At 44.6% G+C, this 17,333-nt stretch overlaps 1 protein-coding gene across 1 annotated transcript in view; it reads left to right on the top strand.

Annotated features, from left to right (window-relative positions):
- LOC141252847 (angiopoietin-2-like) overlaps positions 1-17,333 on the top strand; it is a 169,395-nt gene that overhangs the window by 53,521 nt on the left and 98,541 nt on the right. The window contains exons 3-5 of the mRNA XM_073670606.1: positions 12,941-13,062; positions 14,044-14,276; positions 15,435-15,559. Of these exons, the coding sequence (XP_073526707.1) occupies positions 12,941-13,062; positions 14,044-14,276; positions 15,435-15,559 (480 nt within the window). The remainder of the gene's footprint in view (positions 1-12,940; positions 13,063-14,043; positions 14,277-15,434; positions 15,560-17,333) is intronic.

Genomic DNA, 17,333 nt, shown 5'->3' with positions numbered 1-17,333 from the left:
AGGATGGAGTATGGACCAAGGCTCAGTAGCTGCATACACACACTCACCCCTTTTCCGGGGGACAGCTCGACGGTGCTCCCATTTATTGCAGGCACAACTGACCATGTCCCTGGCTGGAGTGGGGAGGGGGGAGAACCCAGTGATGTAGGAGCAGAAGGGGATGGTTTCTGGAGCATAGGAAGGAGCTCATTGGGTGCAGGTCACCTGGGCTCAGACACAGAGAAGTAGATAAAAGGTGGGGGCCATCTTAGGAGGGAAGTCGTTCAGAGGAGTAGTTCAGCCAGAGTGAGCTGACAGGGAGCTGTGGCTCAGCCTGAGCTCAGCTCCACGAGGCAGGCCTGGGGAGAAGGCTGGAGCCAGAGAGGAGAAGAGGAGAAGGAGAGGGAAGGAAAGAGGAGAGACAGAGGAGTAGAAAGGCTCCAGAAACAAGGAGGCAGAAGGGACCCTAAGAGAGAGCAGAACGGAGATTAACCGTTGCTAACCCGCGTGATATCGGGTGAAGGGTCAGGTTGTGGAAGGGTACCGGATTGCCAAGTTGGTGGAGGTAAATTATCCCTCAGCCAAAGACCGGAGGTCGTGATCATCTATTGGTGCGACCCCCCGCCAAACCTGCTAGGAAGGCACCATATAGGATAGCGGGAAACGGGGGCCAACGTTTGCCCGCATAGATCCGCGGCAGCTGGACAGAAGTTTGGTCACTGGTGGGGTACGAGAGGCCAGAGAAAGGACAGAAGGGGGTCCTGTGCCATACTCCTGAATTGCCTGGGGGTTGACCGAGCCCCTCACCTGGTGGACGCAGCACGGCTTGGGCAGTCATTGCTGACAGAAGTGACATGGATAACAACAGTGAGTAAAAACCCTGGATTGCATCATTGGACTCTGTGCTATTTATGCTGCGCCTGCACCACGACCCCCAGCATCCTCCTGCATTGCCCTGAGGCTACACTCTTCCCGTGGGGAGTTATCCTATCCCTGTGCTGCACACCAACACCAGCCTCAGCGGTCTGCCTTGCAGCGGCGGTCATCCCTGACCGCAATCCACGGGTGGCGTAGTCGGACATTCCAAAACACTGATAAATAGACTGCCACAGCATTTGGTCTGACCACCCTGAGCCACGGGACCGGGTTGCCACTACTACCCCCAACATTGCACTGAAGCCCGGTTCCGAGTGCCCCACGGCCCAGGGGGCGAGTCAGCCTTTGGCGTAGTCGGCAGGATTGTGACCAACCCGCCACAAACGGGTATTGCTTGCCTGAAAAGAGACTGTTTCACTGTATTGAAAAATGGCGCCCGCTCCAGAAGAACGGACGCCATAATGTGCGCGCCAAAAGACAGCAGGAAGCCACCTCCCATCGTGGGCCAGGTCCCATAATGGCGCCAAAGAAGGAGCCCACCCCCAACAGCCATGAGTGCGGCTGTAGAGATGTCCATCAAGGTGGGGGGGCTGCCCCTGAGAGTGATTGTCAGCAGATTGCCCCAGGACCACCCCCAACAGGGGCGGAAAGAGAAGAAAACCGCGGGGCAGGGTGTGGTTTGGATCAGTCTCGCCAGACCACACCCGGAGATGGAGAGGAGCGTCAACTCCAGCACCCTGGCAAGCGCCCTGCTGCAGGCCGAGGCGGCCCCGTACAGCCTCACTGAGCTGATGGCTCAGCTCCCCGCAGAAGATCCTGAGTTCCTGCGGACTGCGCTGGAGGAGCTGGACAGGAGGATGGTCCGAGCGCAGAGGGACGTCGTCGCCGGGTGGAGAGAGGAAACGGCCCGGCAGCAAGAGACACTGCCAGCACCCGGCAGCGCGCCTGCCCCCGAGGACGGAGAGAGGAGACCGGAGGCCGAGGATGACGCTGCAGAAGAGGCAAGTAAGGCGGACGCCCCTGCCCCGGGTCCTGACACCGTAACCTTACCCCAGGATCCCGCCGAGGAGCTGGAAGTCCCGGGAGCCGCAGCAGCCTCCACGCTCCCGCCGCAAACACCTGGGCCGCAAGCCGTGAAGACCGCCGCTGAACCACGCCCCCTGTCGTGCCCTATGACCTCGGGCGCGGTAGGAAGCGGCCCGCTGCAGGCCCGGTCGCAAGGCCCGACCACCCCAGGCGCCTCCCAACCGCGTGCACACCTGGTCTCGAAACCACCACCCCTGGGCGCGGACCTGTATGCCCAACTGTCTTGTCTGCATGGAGAGCCCGTCCCTGTACCGGAGGGATGGGTGCACCCCAATCTCCGGAAAAGCCTGCCCGCGGAGACCGGAGCTCCTCTGCTTCCACCCCAGCCTGACCCACGGCCCGTTGAAGTTCCCCAGCTCCCGGTCGAGGAGGTCCAATATGAATGGGACCCGACAGGTGAGGACCTCATGGGGTTCTCGCAGGAGACGCGGGCGGCCGCAGCCTGCATACGGGAGTTCTGTCGCCGACAGGTGGCGCAGTTCGAGCGGGAGAGGCGGACATGGCGACAGGCTGAACCAGCTGCAGGCCCGGAGCACGGAGCAGAAGATGCGCGTCCGGCGAGACCCCCAGGCTGCGTGAGGTCCCAGAATCATCGGGACCGTAGTCAAGTTCCAGCAGGAGCAGGGATGGGGTTTCATCTGAGACTCGACCACGGACACGGATGTGTTCGCTACCCGGAGAGATTTAGAGAGCCACCTGCCAGAAGGCCACCCGGAACGGGGATCTGTTTCCAGGAGACTTGGTGTCCTACACCCGACACCGAGGCCTAAAGGGATGGTATGCCCTTCATGTCCAGAGGATAAGAGAGGAGCAGCACCCCGAACCAGAACCCGAGTACCAAGAGAACCCCGACGGGTCTGAAGATCAGTACGAGGAGGAAGAAGGAGCATCAGGAGGATACCGTTACTGAGGAGCAAGAGTGAACAAGGAACTGTTTTTGGTTATCCCGTTGGGACTGTTGCCCGTTCAAAATTAACCCCCAAGTCACCTGGCTGAGGACTGAGAGCAGCCATCCCTCTTCCCCATCTGGCTGAGGACTGAGAGCAGCCATTCCCTATTCCCATCCGGCCGATGACTGGGAGCGGCCAATCCCTGTAAATAGTTGCGCTTCTTAAAGCCCCGTATTGGTTTTATAAAAGTACAGCAACGTCTACCTCTGGACAAAGCGTCCCTCATGATTGAAAGTTGCTGAAGTTTTGCACTTAATAGAAAAATGGACACCTGGTCGCAAGTTGCACAGTGGCCAGTGAAGAAGAGAATTTACTAAAATGTTTTATATGAAAAGTTTTATATGATGCTAAAAGAGTTACATAGTCAGACTGCCACAGCATTTGGTCTGACCACCCTGAGCCACGGGATCGGGTTGCCACTACTACTCCCAGCATCGCACTGAAGCCCGGTTCCGGGTACCCCACGGCCCAGGGGGCGAGTCACTACCACCACGATTCACTGTGGGGATGGTGTTCTTGGGGCGATGAGCTGTGTTGGTTAGGCGCCAGACATAGTGTTTACCGTGGTGGGCAAAAAGTTCAATTTTGGTCTCATCTGACCACAGCATCTTCCTCCATACATTTGGGGAGTCTCCCACATGTCTTTTAGAAAACTCAAAATGAGCCTTACAATTTTTGTGTGCAAGTAAAGGCTTTATTTCTGCCCACTCTTCCATAAAGGCCACCTCCATGGAGTGTACGGCTTATTGTGGTCGTATGGACAGATACTCCAGTCTCAGCTTGGGAACTCTGCAGCTCCTTCAGGGTTACCTTTGGTCTCTGTGTTGCCTCTCTTATTATTGCCCTGGCTGAGAGTTTTGGGGGCGGCCTACTCTCGGCAGGTTTCTTGTGGTACCATGTTCTTTCCATTTGATGATAATGGATTTGATGATACTGCAGTGGATCCTCAGAGATTGGGATATTTTTTTATAACCCAACCCTGATTTGTATTTCTCAACAACTTTGTCCCCGACTTGTTTGGAGATCTCCTTGGTCTTCATGGTGTTGTTTGGTTAGTAGTGCCTCTTGCTTAATGGTGTTGCAGCCTCTGTGGCCTTTCAGAAAAGGTGTGTAGATAGTGACAGACCATAGGACACTTAGATTACACACAGGTGGAGTTCCTTTTACTAAGCATGTGACTTTTGAAGTTATTGCTTCCACCAGAATTTTTTAGGGGCTTCATCGCAAAAGGGGTGAATACATATGCACATGCCAATTTTTTGTTATTTGATCCAATAAATGTAATTTATGCCTATATTTTTCTTCACTTCACCAATTTAGATTATTTAGTACTGATGCATCACACACAAATCAGATTACAAAAATATTTAAACACAGGCTGTAATGTATCAAAATAAGTAAAAAGCCTAGGGGGTGAATACTTTTGCATGCCACTTTATGTATGGCTCACTAAAAGGAAGCTGAAGATCTGATTAAAACATTTTTTTGTTATTTTCTCCACTCTTTTGCCAAGATATTGGCTTTTGAAGTTTCCCCTTCAGTCCAGAGGGCAGTAACAGTGATTATTCTTTCGAAGCTTTTAACTTTAACCTTCCATGATGCTACCTGAGAGCCCTTTCACACGACAGTGTGTCTGGTAGGTGTGGTGACAGTTTCCACACGTACCAGAGACACTGACACACATAGACCCATTCAAATGAATGGGTCTGCGCACATGTTAGTGAGTTTCCAGAGACCGTGTGTCCGTGTGATCCACACATAGACATGTCCGTTTTTGCCCGGCAGCACGGATCACACGGACTCATTCAGGTCAATGGGTCCGTGTAAATGCATACCGCACACGGATGCCATTCTTGTGACACGTACCGGCACTTGGGAAGCAGCGGTACTGTTAGCGGTACCTCTGCTGAGCTCAGCAGTCATTCTCCCCATCTGCCTGGTGTGAGCCGTCGCATGGATTACAGCAGGGGGCACTTAGGACAGGTGAGTTTATGGATTTTTTAATTTTATTCTTATTTTCACAGGTGGAAACTGCGGGAGCAGACTACTACTCTTATCATGGTCCCCTGCTGGTGATGATCGCAGTGCCGGCAGGGAACTATGATGAGGGCAGTGTTCAGCACCCAGCGCTTGGGAACAGCGCTAACTGTACCGCTGATTCCCAAGTGCCGGTACGTGTGCTCCTGATGTGGCACATGGGCAACACACGGATGCCACACGTGTGCCACACAGTTGCACACGGCCACGGAAATCTCCGGTAATGTTTTTTCCGGTACCGGAAATATCAAGACATGTGAAAGAACCCTAATTGTAACAAGACAAATATCATAGAAGTGAAAAAGGAAAAACGCCCAAAGAGAAGGTTAAAGCAGTCATTGCAATCCCGGGAGAAGAGGAGAGCTGCAGGTGCAGTAAAGATCATCATGGGAGCAACATTTGTCACATATAATGCTCTGAACCTACAAAATTTCAGAGAATAAGGAAGTTGGCAGTAGACCCAATACCATAGAATTGTGATAAAGACTGCTTGCTCCACAGTGATCCTCGCTGCTCCAGATGCTCTCACGCTGCAGCTCTCCTCCTCTCCCGGTGCTATAATGATAGAAAATTACTTAAGTGAGGATTTCTTAGCATGGTCAAGTGAGACACTCTCTGAGGGCTTCCATGTATCTTTTGCACAAATGACTCTCTGAGTAATGAACTATGTTAGACTTACAGTTCAACTCAGCTACCAGTCAACATCAACTAGGTAGATAAACCGGCACTTTCGGCATAGTGTTAGAGATTGGAGGGGCAAAATAAGGTAATAGAGTATTCTACTGTACAAAGATTCATTACTTTACATACTGTAGGTTGGTCAATAATTAGATAATAAAAAAATAGCTACTCTAATTTTTTTTTTTTTTGTGGCACTTGAGTGAAATTGACTACTTGTTGTGGGCTTACCCCAGGGTTACAGCTGATTGTAGGGGTCAAAGAAGCACCTTGTGATCAACTTTTCATTCATGGGCCCTTTAAAACTATAGTTATTGTATAAAGCTGATGATGACCACTAAGGGGTCTATATAGTATTTATCCATATGAACCCTGAGTCCTTTGGAAGTGCATTGAACTGTAGATGGATTGCTGCTAAAAGGGGGCAAAAAAACAACTCTTTAAATCTTCTTCTTCCTTAGCGAGTGTGAACGAGCTGAGTGTGACCGGAGTGTAAGTGCAAAGTAAGTGTTTGACTTGGATTCAGGGAGTTTGGAAGGGAGGAATTTGGACTGAATTGCTGTCTGTATTTTATTAATTCTTTACATTTCTTTTTACTTAACATTTCTGTCTAGTGCAATCCCCATTAGGAAATGAGCTCCATTATTGGCAATGCTATCCAGTGTACTTCTTGCCACATGTACGCAATCCTTGAACAGCCGGTCGTGGATGCATACTGGTGGGCGAGATGTGTGCACGTTGTGCATTTAGAAGCCCAGGTACTGGATCTAAATGAGCAGCTGGCAACACTGAGATCCATTGACAATATGGAAAGGAGTCTGCTGCTCACTGGGGTAGATGTGGAGGAGGGTGGTATTAGGGAGCTGCAGGACAGTGAGGCATCTAGCTGGGTGACAGTTAGAAGGGGGGGGTAGAGGGAAGAGTGCCAAGGAGGCTAGTCCTGATCTGGCACACCTCAATAAGTTTGCAAAGTTGGCAGATGAGGGGGGTGTCGGTACAGGGGTAGCACTGCTGCAGCAAGGCATGTCCTCTGAAAGCCGAGGAGTGTCAGTTCCCGTAAGGGGGGACATAGGAGAGCAGGGCAGGCCAGGCAGGTTCTGGTAGTGGGGGATTCATTTATTAGGGGAACAGATAGGGCAATCTGTCACAAAGACAGGGATCGTCAAACAATGTGCTGCCTACCTGACGCTCGAGTCCGACACATCGCTGATCGGGTTGACAGATTACTGGGAGGGGCTGGTGAGGTCTCAGCGGTCATGGTGCACATTGGCACAAATGACAAAGTTAGAGGTAGGTGGAAGGTCCTTAAAGATTATTTCAGGGAATTAGACTGCAAGTTTAAAGCAAGGACCTCCAAGATGCTATTCTCTGAAATAATACCTGTACCACGTGCCACGCCAGAGAGGCAATGGGAGATTAGGGAGATAAATAAGTGGCTCAGGAACTGGTATAGGAAGGAGGGGTTTGGGTTCCTGGAGAACTGAGACAACTTCTCAGTTGGCTACAGATTCTACGCTAGGGACGGGCTGCAACTCAATGGGGAGGGTGCTTGTGCTGGGGGAGAAAATGGCTAGAAGGTTGGAAGAGTGTTTAAACTCGGGATTGGGGGGAGGGTATTAATTTCATAGGTGGGGAATATAGTGCAGATAGTGACCTTGGCACAAATAAAGAAATTGGGGGTGGGGTTAGAACAGTCAATATAGTAAGAAAGAATAGAGCTACAGAGAGATACATAAAATATATGTACACTAATGTCAGAAGCCTCACCAACAAAATGGAGGAATTAGAATTAATTTTTTTGGAAAATAATTATGACATGGTGGGGATATCTGAGACATGGCTGGACGAGAGCCATGACTGGGCAGTTAATTTACAGGGCTATAGTCTGTTCAGAAATGACCGTACAAACAAGCGGAGGGGGGGGTGTTTATATGTAAAATCATCCTTAAAACCCATCTTGCGTGAGAATATATGTGAATCTAATGAAAATGTAGAGTCCCTGTGGGTGGAGATAAGAGGAGGGGGAAAAAATAATAAATTACTGATAGGGGTTTGTTATAAGTCTCCAAAAATAATGGAAGCAGCGGAGAATATCCTCATAAAGCAAATAGATGAAGCAGCGACTCAAGGAGAAGTCATTATTATGGGGGACTTCAACTACCCTGAAATACATTGGGGAACAGAAACCTGTAGTTCAAGCAAAGGTAATAGGTTTTTGACAACTACGAAAGACAATTACCTTTCACCACTGGTTCAGGACCCAACAAGAAGGGGGGCACTGCTAGACCTAATATTAACCAACAGGCCAGACCGCATATCAAAAATACGAATTGGGGGTCACTTGGGTAACAGTGATCACAAAATAATAAGTTTTCATGTATCCTTTAATAAGATGTGTAGTAGAGGGGTTACAAGGACACTAAACTTCAGGAAGGCAAATTTCCAACGGTTGAGAGATGATCTTAGTGCAATAAACTGGGACGATATCCTGAGACATAAAACTACACAAAGCAAATGGGAGACATTTATTAGCATCCTGAATAGGACCTGTGCACAATATATACCCTATGAGCAGTGTCGTAACTATAAACTTCGGGGCCCGGGGCAAAACTTCATAGTGGGGCCCCTCAACATTTCAATCACTAGAGGTTGTGCGGAACGTGGTGAAGCCTGCTACGCATTGTTGTATACAACACACAGGCTTCACCACATTCCGCAAGACCTTTAATAGATTTTGTTGTCTATGATGCAAGTTTTAGAAGTTAAATATTCAGTGAATATGTTTGGAAAATTAATAAGGTGAATAATTCCAAATATTGCACAATTTTCAAATAACTGTATATGTTTATTAAATAGCAGGGCTCCTCACAGTTTGTCACCGAGATATTTGTGTCTGCTGAGACTGTCTCCTCTCAATGATGCTGAGAGTTTGTTACAGTCAGTGTGCACTATGCCTGCCTTGCCAACTCTCTGTGATCTCCAGACTAACATATTGTTACAAATTTTGTGCTATGAGATTCTCCAGGCCATTGCAGGTTTCCATTCATTGACAGCTGGCAGAGCTCCTGGAAATTATTGAAATGATAGTCTCTCCTGTCCTCCGGGTGACATTGTCTGACAGGAATATAGGAGCTGGGTATTTTATGAGAAATTAAAGTATTAAAATACAATTTTTTACCATCAGTTTGGGGCCCCTTGGGTGGTTGGGGCCCCGGGGCAGTGCCCCGGCTGCCCCGGTTGTAGTTACGGCCCTGCCTATGAGAATAAACATGCTAGAAATAGGAGGAAACCACTATGGCGAAATAGAGCTGTAAGGGGCTCAATAAGTGACAAAAAGAAAGCATGTAGAGAACTAAAGCAAGTAGGTAGTGATGAGGCATTAAATAAATGCAGAAAATTAAATAAATTCTGTAAAAACCAAATCAAGGCAGCAAAGATTGAGACAGAGAGACTCATGCCAGAGAAAGTAAAAATAATCCCAAAATATTCTTTAACTACATACAGTGGTGGCCAAAAGTATTGGCACCCCAGCAATTCTGTCAGATAATACTCAGTTTCTTCCTGAAAATGATTGCAATCACAAATTCTTTGGTATTATTATCTTCATTTAATTTGCTTGCAGGGAAAAAACACAAAAGAGAATGAAGCAAAATTCAAATCATTGATCATTTCACACAAAACTCCAAAAATGGGCCAGACAAAAGTATTGGCACCCTCAGCCTAATACTTGGTTGCACAACCTTTAGCCAAAATAACTGCGAACAACCGCTTCCGGTAACCATCAATGAGTTTCTTACAATGCTCTGCTGGAATTGTAGACCATTCTTCTTTGGCAAACTGCTCCAGGTCCCTGATATTTGAAGGGTGCCTTCTCCAAACTGCCATTTTGAGATCTCTCCACAGGTGTTCTATGGGATTCAGGTCTGGACTCATTGCTGGCCACCTTAGAAGTCTCCAGTGCTTTCTCTCAAACCATTTTATAGTGCTTTTGGAAGTGTGTTTTGGGTCATTGTCCTGCTGGAAGACCCATGACCTCTGAGGGAGACCCAGCTTTCTCACACTGGGCCCTACATTATGCTGCAATATTTGTTGGTAGTCTTCAGACTTCATAATGCCATGCACACGGTCAAGCAGTCCAGTGTCAGAGGCAGCAAAGCAACCCCAAAACATCAGGGAACCTCCGCCATGTTTGACTGTAGGGACCGTGTTCTTTTCTTTGAATGCCTCTTTTTTTTCCTGTACACTCTATGTTGATGCTTTTTCCCAAAAAGCTCTACTTTTGTCTCATTTGACCAGAGAACATTCTTCCAAAACGTTTTAGGCTTTCTCAGGTAAGTTTTGGCAAACTCCAGCCTGGCTTTTTTATGTCTCGGGGTAAGAAGTGGGGTCTTCCTGGGTATCCTACCATACAGTCCCTTTTCATTCAGATGCCGACGGATAGTATGGGTTGACACTGTTGTATCCTTGGACTGCAGGGCAGCTTGAACTTGTTTGGATGTTAGTCGAGGTTCTTTATCCACCATCCGCACAATCTTGCGTTGAAATCTCTCGTCAATTTTTCTTTTCCGTCCACATCTAGGGAGGTTAGCCACAGTGCCATGGGCTTTAAACTTCTTGATGACACTGCGCACGGAAGACACAGGAACATTCAGGTCTTTGGAGATGGACTTGTAGCCTTGAGATTGCTCATGCTTCCTCACAATTTGGTTTCTCAAGTCCTCAGACAGCTCTTTGGTCTTCTTTCTTTTCTCCATGCTCAATGTGGTACACACAAGGACACAGGACAGAGGTTGAGTCAACTTTAATCCATGTTAACTGGCTGCAAGTGTGATTTAGTTATTGCCAACACCTGTTAGGTGCCACAGGTAAGTTACAGGTGCTGTTAATTACACGAATTAGAGAAGCATCACATGATTTTTCAAACAGTGCCAATACTTTTGTCCACCCCCTTTTTTAGGTTTGGTGTGGAATTATATCCAATTTGGCTTTAGGACAATTCTTTTTGTGTTTTTTCATTGAAGACAAATTAAATGAAGATAATAATACCAAAGAATTTGTGATTGCAATCATTTTCAGGAAGAAAATGAGTATTATCTGACAAAATTGCAGGGGTGCCAATACTTTTGGCCACCACTGTAAATAGTAAAAAACAAAAAAATGATAGTGTTGGCCCCCTTAAAAATATTCTGGGTTAAATGGTGGATGAGGAGGAGGAAAAAGCCAATATGCTAAATTATTTTTTTCAACAGTATTTACACAAGAAAATCGCATGACAGAAAACATGATTAGTGATAACAAAAATTCTCCAACAAATGTCACTTGCTTAACCCAGCAGGAAGTACGGCGGCGTCTAAAAATCACTAAAGTTGACAAATCCCCGGGCCCGGATGAGATACACCCGCGAGTACTGCAGGAATTAAGTAAAGTTATAGATAGACCATTATTTTTAATCTTTAAAGATTCCATAATAACAGGGTCTGTATCAAAGGACTGGCGTATAGCAAATGTGGTGCCAATATTCAAAAAGGTGACAAAAACCAAACTTGGAAATTATAGGCCAGTAAGCTTAACCTCTACTGTGGGTAAAATCCTGGAGGGTTTCCTAAGAGATGCTACACTAGAGTATCTGAAGAAGAATAACCTCATGACCCAATATCAACATGGGTTTACGAGGGACCGTTCCTGTCAAACTAATCTGATCAGTTTTTATGAGGAGGCAAGTTCTGGACTGGACCAAGGAAATGCAGTGGATGTTGTGTATATGGACTTTTCAAAAGCTTTTGATACGGTTCCACACAAAAGGTTGATACATAAAATGAGAACAATGGGGATAGGGGAAAATATATGTAAGTGGTATATGTAAGTGGGTTAAGAACTGGCTCAGTGATAGGAAACAAAGGGTGGTTATTAATGGAACACACGCAGATTGGGTCTCAGTTAACAGTGGAGTACCACAGGGGTCAGTATTGGGCCCCCTTCTTTTTAACATATTTATTAATGACCTTGTAGGGGGCATACAGAGTAGTATTTCAATGTTTGCAGATGACACTAAACTCTGCAGGGTAATCTATACAGGGGAGGACAATTTTATATTACAGGAGGATCTATGTAAACTAGAAGCTTAGGCTGATAAATGGCAAATGAGCTTTAATGGGGATAAATGTAAGGTGATGCACTTGGGCAGAGGAAATAAAATGTATAATTATAAGCTTAATTGTAAAACACTGGGCAAAACTGTAACTGAAAAAGACCTGGGTGTATTGGTGGACGACAAGCTCGCGTTTGGTGGCCAGTGTCAGGCAGCTGCTACAAAGGCAAATAAAATAATGGGATGCATTAAAAGAGGCATAGATGCTCATGAGAAGAACATAATTTTACCTCTACACAATTCACTAGTGCGACCACACTTAGAATACTGTGTACAGTTCTGGTCTCCGGTGTATAAGAAAGACATAGCTGAACTAGAGCGGGTGCAGAGAAGAGCGACCAAGGTTATTAGAGGACTGGGGGGTCTGCAATACCAAGACAGGTTATTACACTTGGGGTTATTTAGTTTGAAAAAATGAAGGCTTAGGGGTGATCTTATTACTATATACAAGTATATGAGGGGACAATACAAAGACCTTTCTACTGATCTTTTTACTCTGAGGCCTGAGACTGAGACAAGGGGGCATCTTCTACGTCTGGAGGAAAGAAGGTTTAATCATAATCAGATGCGGATTCTTTACTGTAAGAGCAGTGAGACTATGGAACTCTCTGCCGCATGATGTTGTAATGAGGGATTCACTACTAAAATGTAAGAAGGGCATGGATGCCTTTCTTGAAAAGTATAATATTACAGGTTATATATACTAGATTCCTTGATAGGGCATTGATCCAGGGAACTAGTCTGATTGCCGTATGCAGTCAGGAAGGAATTTTGTTCCCCAATGTGGAGCTTAGTGTTTGCTACATGTTTTTTTTGCCTTCCTCTGGATCAACATGTTAGGCTATGTGTTGAAATAGATGGACTTAGTCTTCCTTCAACCATAAAAGCTATGTTACTATTTAAAATGAAGATCTCTAGGAGAGACAAATCAGCTGGTGAATTTTCCCAAAAAGTTTGGAGTCTAAACTTAATGGTTTTTACCTTATTGAGTCATTATTGATAGATTTGCCCTCCGTGCCCAATTTTTGTGTTCTGTTATCCAAAAATTTCAAGAAAATATGCTGGGCCCCTGATTTCAGTGCTACTTATTTAGCATGCCTATGGTGACTTGCTTTGAAAGAGGATACATTTCTGTACATAAAAAAATCTTGATGTTAATTATGTTTTTTATGTGTCTAAATGACAGGTCCTTAACCAGACAAATAGACTAGAAATCCAATTGCTGGAAAATTCTATCTCCACCAACAAGCTGGAGAAAGCATTGCTATTACAGAGTCGCGAAATCAATAATTTGCGTGAAAAGAACAGGTAAGAATCTAATGGCACAATATTATATTAATTATGTAAGTTTGAAATATATATTTTCATTACAAGCAACTTTGCTACTTACCTCTTATTAAATTTTAGTTCTATAACTATAATCAATGCCTAGGTTACTGGATACTGCTGCAGTCTATCGGAGGTGGTGGGTCACCTAGATAAGGAGTGCAGCACTTACAAGTCCTGTGCTATACCACTTGCAATTGTTGCTCTGAAGCTGGACAAATCGCTGAACAGCTTCAGTCCCTCTTCGCTCCTCTGATGCTGCAGAGGCAAATCCATCTCTGCTTGCAGCATAGTGTATAGTTCTGACCAGTGATACGATCATGCCTCTGGTCCAAACTGTCAATCAATAGGAGGATCACCATCACCAGCAAACAGAAAACTGGTATGTAGACAGTGGTTCGCTCCTGAAGATAGAAGATGAGACAACTCATTTAGTATTTTGACAAAAATAAACAATACGTTAAAGTGTAAATCATATACTATATATCAGTCAAGGATGGACAATAAATTTTTGTCTAATTATTATCTTAATCATTCTAATTTGGCTTAGTACTGTATATCCACATTAAAAGCGGCCTACTGCCTCAGCCCGATACATATTTCTCCATTGTTTGTAGAGACATCAGAATAAACTGTTCACATAATATTTTTCAATCTATTCTAGACTAAAGAACAATGTTAATGCTTATTATACCATGATAAGGATGCCTCCACATAGTGAATTAGTTAACAACAGAACTGAGCACAATGGACAATCTCCTGGGCCCCTTTCTGCCATGAGATAAGCTTTTCAACTGTGTGCCATGGGTGTTCCATTAGATACCTGTACATACTTCATCCATCACAACTACCAGTCATTTATGTTGTTAAATGACATACAACATAGTTATATCATTTAGTAACGAGCCTCAGATAGGCTTCTGTACAATATATGGATTCTCTATACAATCTCTGTATTTTCAGTTTTCTAGAGAATAAAGTTTTGCAGATGGAGGAGAAACACCAGGAGGAATTAGAAGTCTTGAGAGCTGAGAAACTTCATGTAGATGAGTTACTTTCCAAGCAGAGTGAACTCATTGGTGAACTGGGAGAACAACTGAATGAAGCAATGCAGAACAACAGCATGCTGCAGAGACAGCAGGCATACATCATGGAGACTGTGGGCCGACTTACCAACCTGATTTCACAATACAACCGTTAGTAAAACAAATATAATTTATTCTAAAACATTTCTGTACATTATCAGTATCACCTTATTTATTTCTAAATTATGGATCTTGCAGGATGCAGGCTTTGTATTGTGTGCATATCAGTTCATAAAAGCTCATGACCACCATGTGGAGTAATATAAGATAGTTGATTACACTGATTACACATTATATGAATAGGTTCTATTCGTATATAAATAGGACGTCTTTCTAAAGCAAAATATCCCTTACCAAAATAATATTCATTTTATTGTGAAACATTCTGTTATCCAGAATTTTAAAATCAATGGTCTATCCTTAACTTTGACCTAATATTGAAGGCCTATCCTATCTGCTGTGTAATCTGTTGTATAAATGGGCAGTTTACTTAGTGTCCGCCTCAAGGAGGCATAGACGCTCGAAAATGATGCACGGCAGAGCACACATTCGTTCTGCCTGTACCATTATAGTCTATGGCCCCATCGCTTCATACGTCCAAATCCTGTTTTGCCAGGGGTTCAGACATAAATCTCAATGGGCCACCGAACGGGTGCCGGAACGCAATGTGAAAACACCCTTATACCTAAATGCTACAGCTGTGTGTTTAAAACTTATGTTAAATGTTCTCTTCTTTCCCTGCCTGCTGGTAGTGCACTATTCTGGGACTGTTGTCAATCATTGCCAAAGAACACTGGGATCACTTCCACAGCGGCATGATTGCCATTCAAGTGGAGCGAGGAGAAGAAAAGAGGGATCCCAGAGGGACCCAGTGCACTTTAGTAATGACTGACAGCAGTCCTGAGTTAGTACGCTACTTGCAGGCAGGGAGGATATAACATAATTTTTAAACACTCACATGTATCATTTAGGTATAACAGTGGGATCATTAAATATGGTATCAGGAGGCATATAAAGTTTCCTGATGCATCGTTGGGGAAAATCCTGCTGTCAGGTTCCCTTTAAACCGTGGTTGCCATCAATCTTTTATGAATGAGATTTTTTTCAATTGTGTAAATGATATTAGTGAAATTTCATTTTAAATATATATATATATATATATATATATATATATATATATATAGTTACCCTATGTCCACACATTATATATTGAATTTTATAGTTTCAAGAATTTACTAATAATGATAAAAACAAATTTTGAATTTCCAGATATTCCAGTCATACCAAAAGAGGAGCAGTTGAATTTTCAAGACTGTGCAAATGCTTATAGAGCTGGTCTAACATCAAGTGGAGTATACACCTTGCACTTCCCAAACTCCACAGAATCAATTAAGGTTAGTAGTAAATAGGCACATGTCTATAATGAACTAGACAGTTCTTGTTGCTTGTAAATACAGAGCTGACATATGTTTATGGACAAGTAAAAATATACATATTAGAAGCTATAAAGAATATACAAGTAGAAGTCAAGGAGTTTAATAATATAAACTTAAAATGTTTTGCTTAAGTTTCATTCAAAGACAAATATTAATACATCCTACACCATAATTAAAGCAGATTCTTTCTGTATACTCTAGAAGATTTATTTCCCTCAGGCCTCATTCAGACGTCCGTGTTTCATGTACATTGTAAAGATTTGAGGTTGTGGGTTGTAAGTAATCACCCAGGCAGGTTAACGATGCAACAATATTTTATTGATCACAGCCATGGTAATAAAACAATTCCAGGTTAATGGCCAAAATACAGTTCTCTCAGTCCTTAAGTTCCCAATCTGGGTTCAGTAGTTCCACTGACTTTGTGTAAGGCCATACTCACTGTCTCCCAACTTTTGGTTGGCCCACAGATTTCGTATCTCCAGCCAGTATAGTCTGTAACCACAGTCCACGATCCTCTAGATGGCAGATAAAACAATGAAAGCACATGTATCCAGTAGCAACAGTCCTTTTAAGAAAGTTTAAATCCAAACGACATGATCCATAATGGTAACATGTTTATCCATCCATCCTTCCAAGTCCACGGCCTCCACCCTCTTCCTTCAATGTCCTTCCACACAACCCTTTGACTATAATCATGTCTCAGCCCCCTGAATGGGCAGAAGAGCTCACCCCTCCCCAGCTAATTGTGTCTTAGGCTGCGTGCCCACTATCCGTTTTTCAAGCGTTTTTGCTGCGGAATTTCCGCCGTGAAAATGCTTAAATACGTGCCCCATGGTCCCCAATGATAATCCACATGTGCTGTGCACATGATGCGGAAATTTCCGCTGCTTATTGTCATTGCAGAAAAATCTGCAGCATGTCCATTATTTTTGCGGATACGCGGCGTAATCGCCACCATTGACTTGCATTGAATCGCTTAATATCTGCATGAGTACATGTACACATGCGGATATTAAGCGATTCAATGTGCGAATGGTACCGTATCTGGAGAAGAGGAGACTCTCCTCCAGACCTGGGTACCATAGTACCTGTAGTTAAAAAAGAATTAAAATAAAAAAAAACATTATACTCACCTTCTGATGGCCCCCGGTCTCCTCAGCGATGTGTCCTGGCTCCCCAGTGGCTCGTGGTGGTGTAAAAGGACCGCCAGAACGCATCGCTGAGGAGACGGTGGACAATCGGAAGGTAAGTATAATGTTTTTTTTTTATTTTTTACCATTTTTATTCTTTTTTTAACTATTAACTTGGTCACACTTTATAAATCCATCTTTATATCACTGTAAGCAATTGCAGACACCTGTGCTAATTAGTTTGGCAGGTGTGTCCAATGAAAGGCAAGACTACTTAAAAAGGCTGTCCCACATTATTAAGCAGCCTACATTTTCTGCCAAAATGGGAAAGAAAAAGGATGTGTCGGCTGCTGAGAATCAACAAATTGTGGAGTGTTTAGGTCAAGGCATGACTACAATCAACATTGCCAAGACACTTCATCCTGATCATCGCACAATCAAAAAGTATGTAGCTGATTCACAGTACACACGTGTGCGTGCTGATAAGGAAAAATTGAGGACTCTTTCCTACAGGCAATTACGTCAGGTTAAAAGAGCAGCGGCAAAAAAGCCTTGTCATAGCGGCAGACAAGTTATTGAAGCTGCTGGTGCCTCCAACGTCC

Source organism: Phyllobates terribilis, unplaced genomic scaffold, assembly GCF_046119375.1.
Source record: "Phyllobates terribilis strain yellow unplaced genomic scaffold, ASM4611937v1 Scaffold_2__4_contigs__length_985480577, whole genome shotgun sequence".
NCBI classification, from domain to species: domain Eukaryota; kingdom Metazoa; phylum Chordata; class Amphibia; order Anura; family Dendrobatidae; genus Phyllobates; species Phyllobates terribilis.
This window is presented reverse-complemented; position numbering and strand designations above follow the sequence as displayed.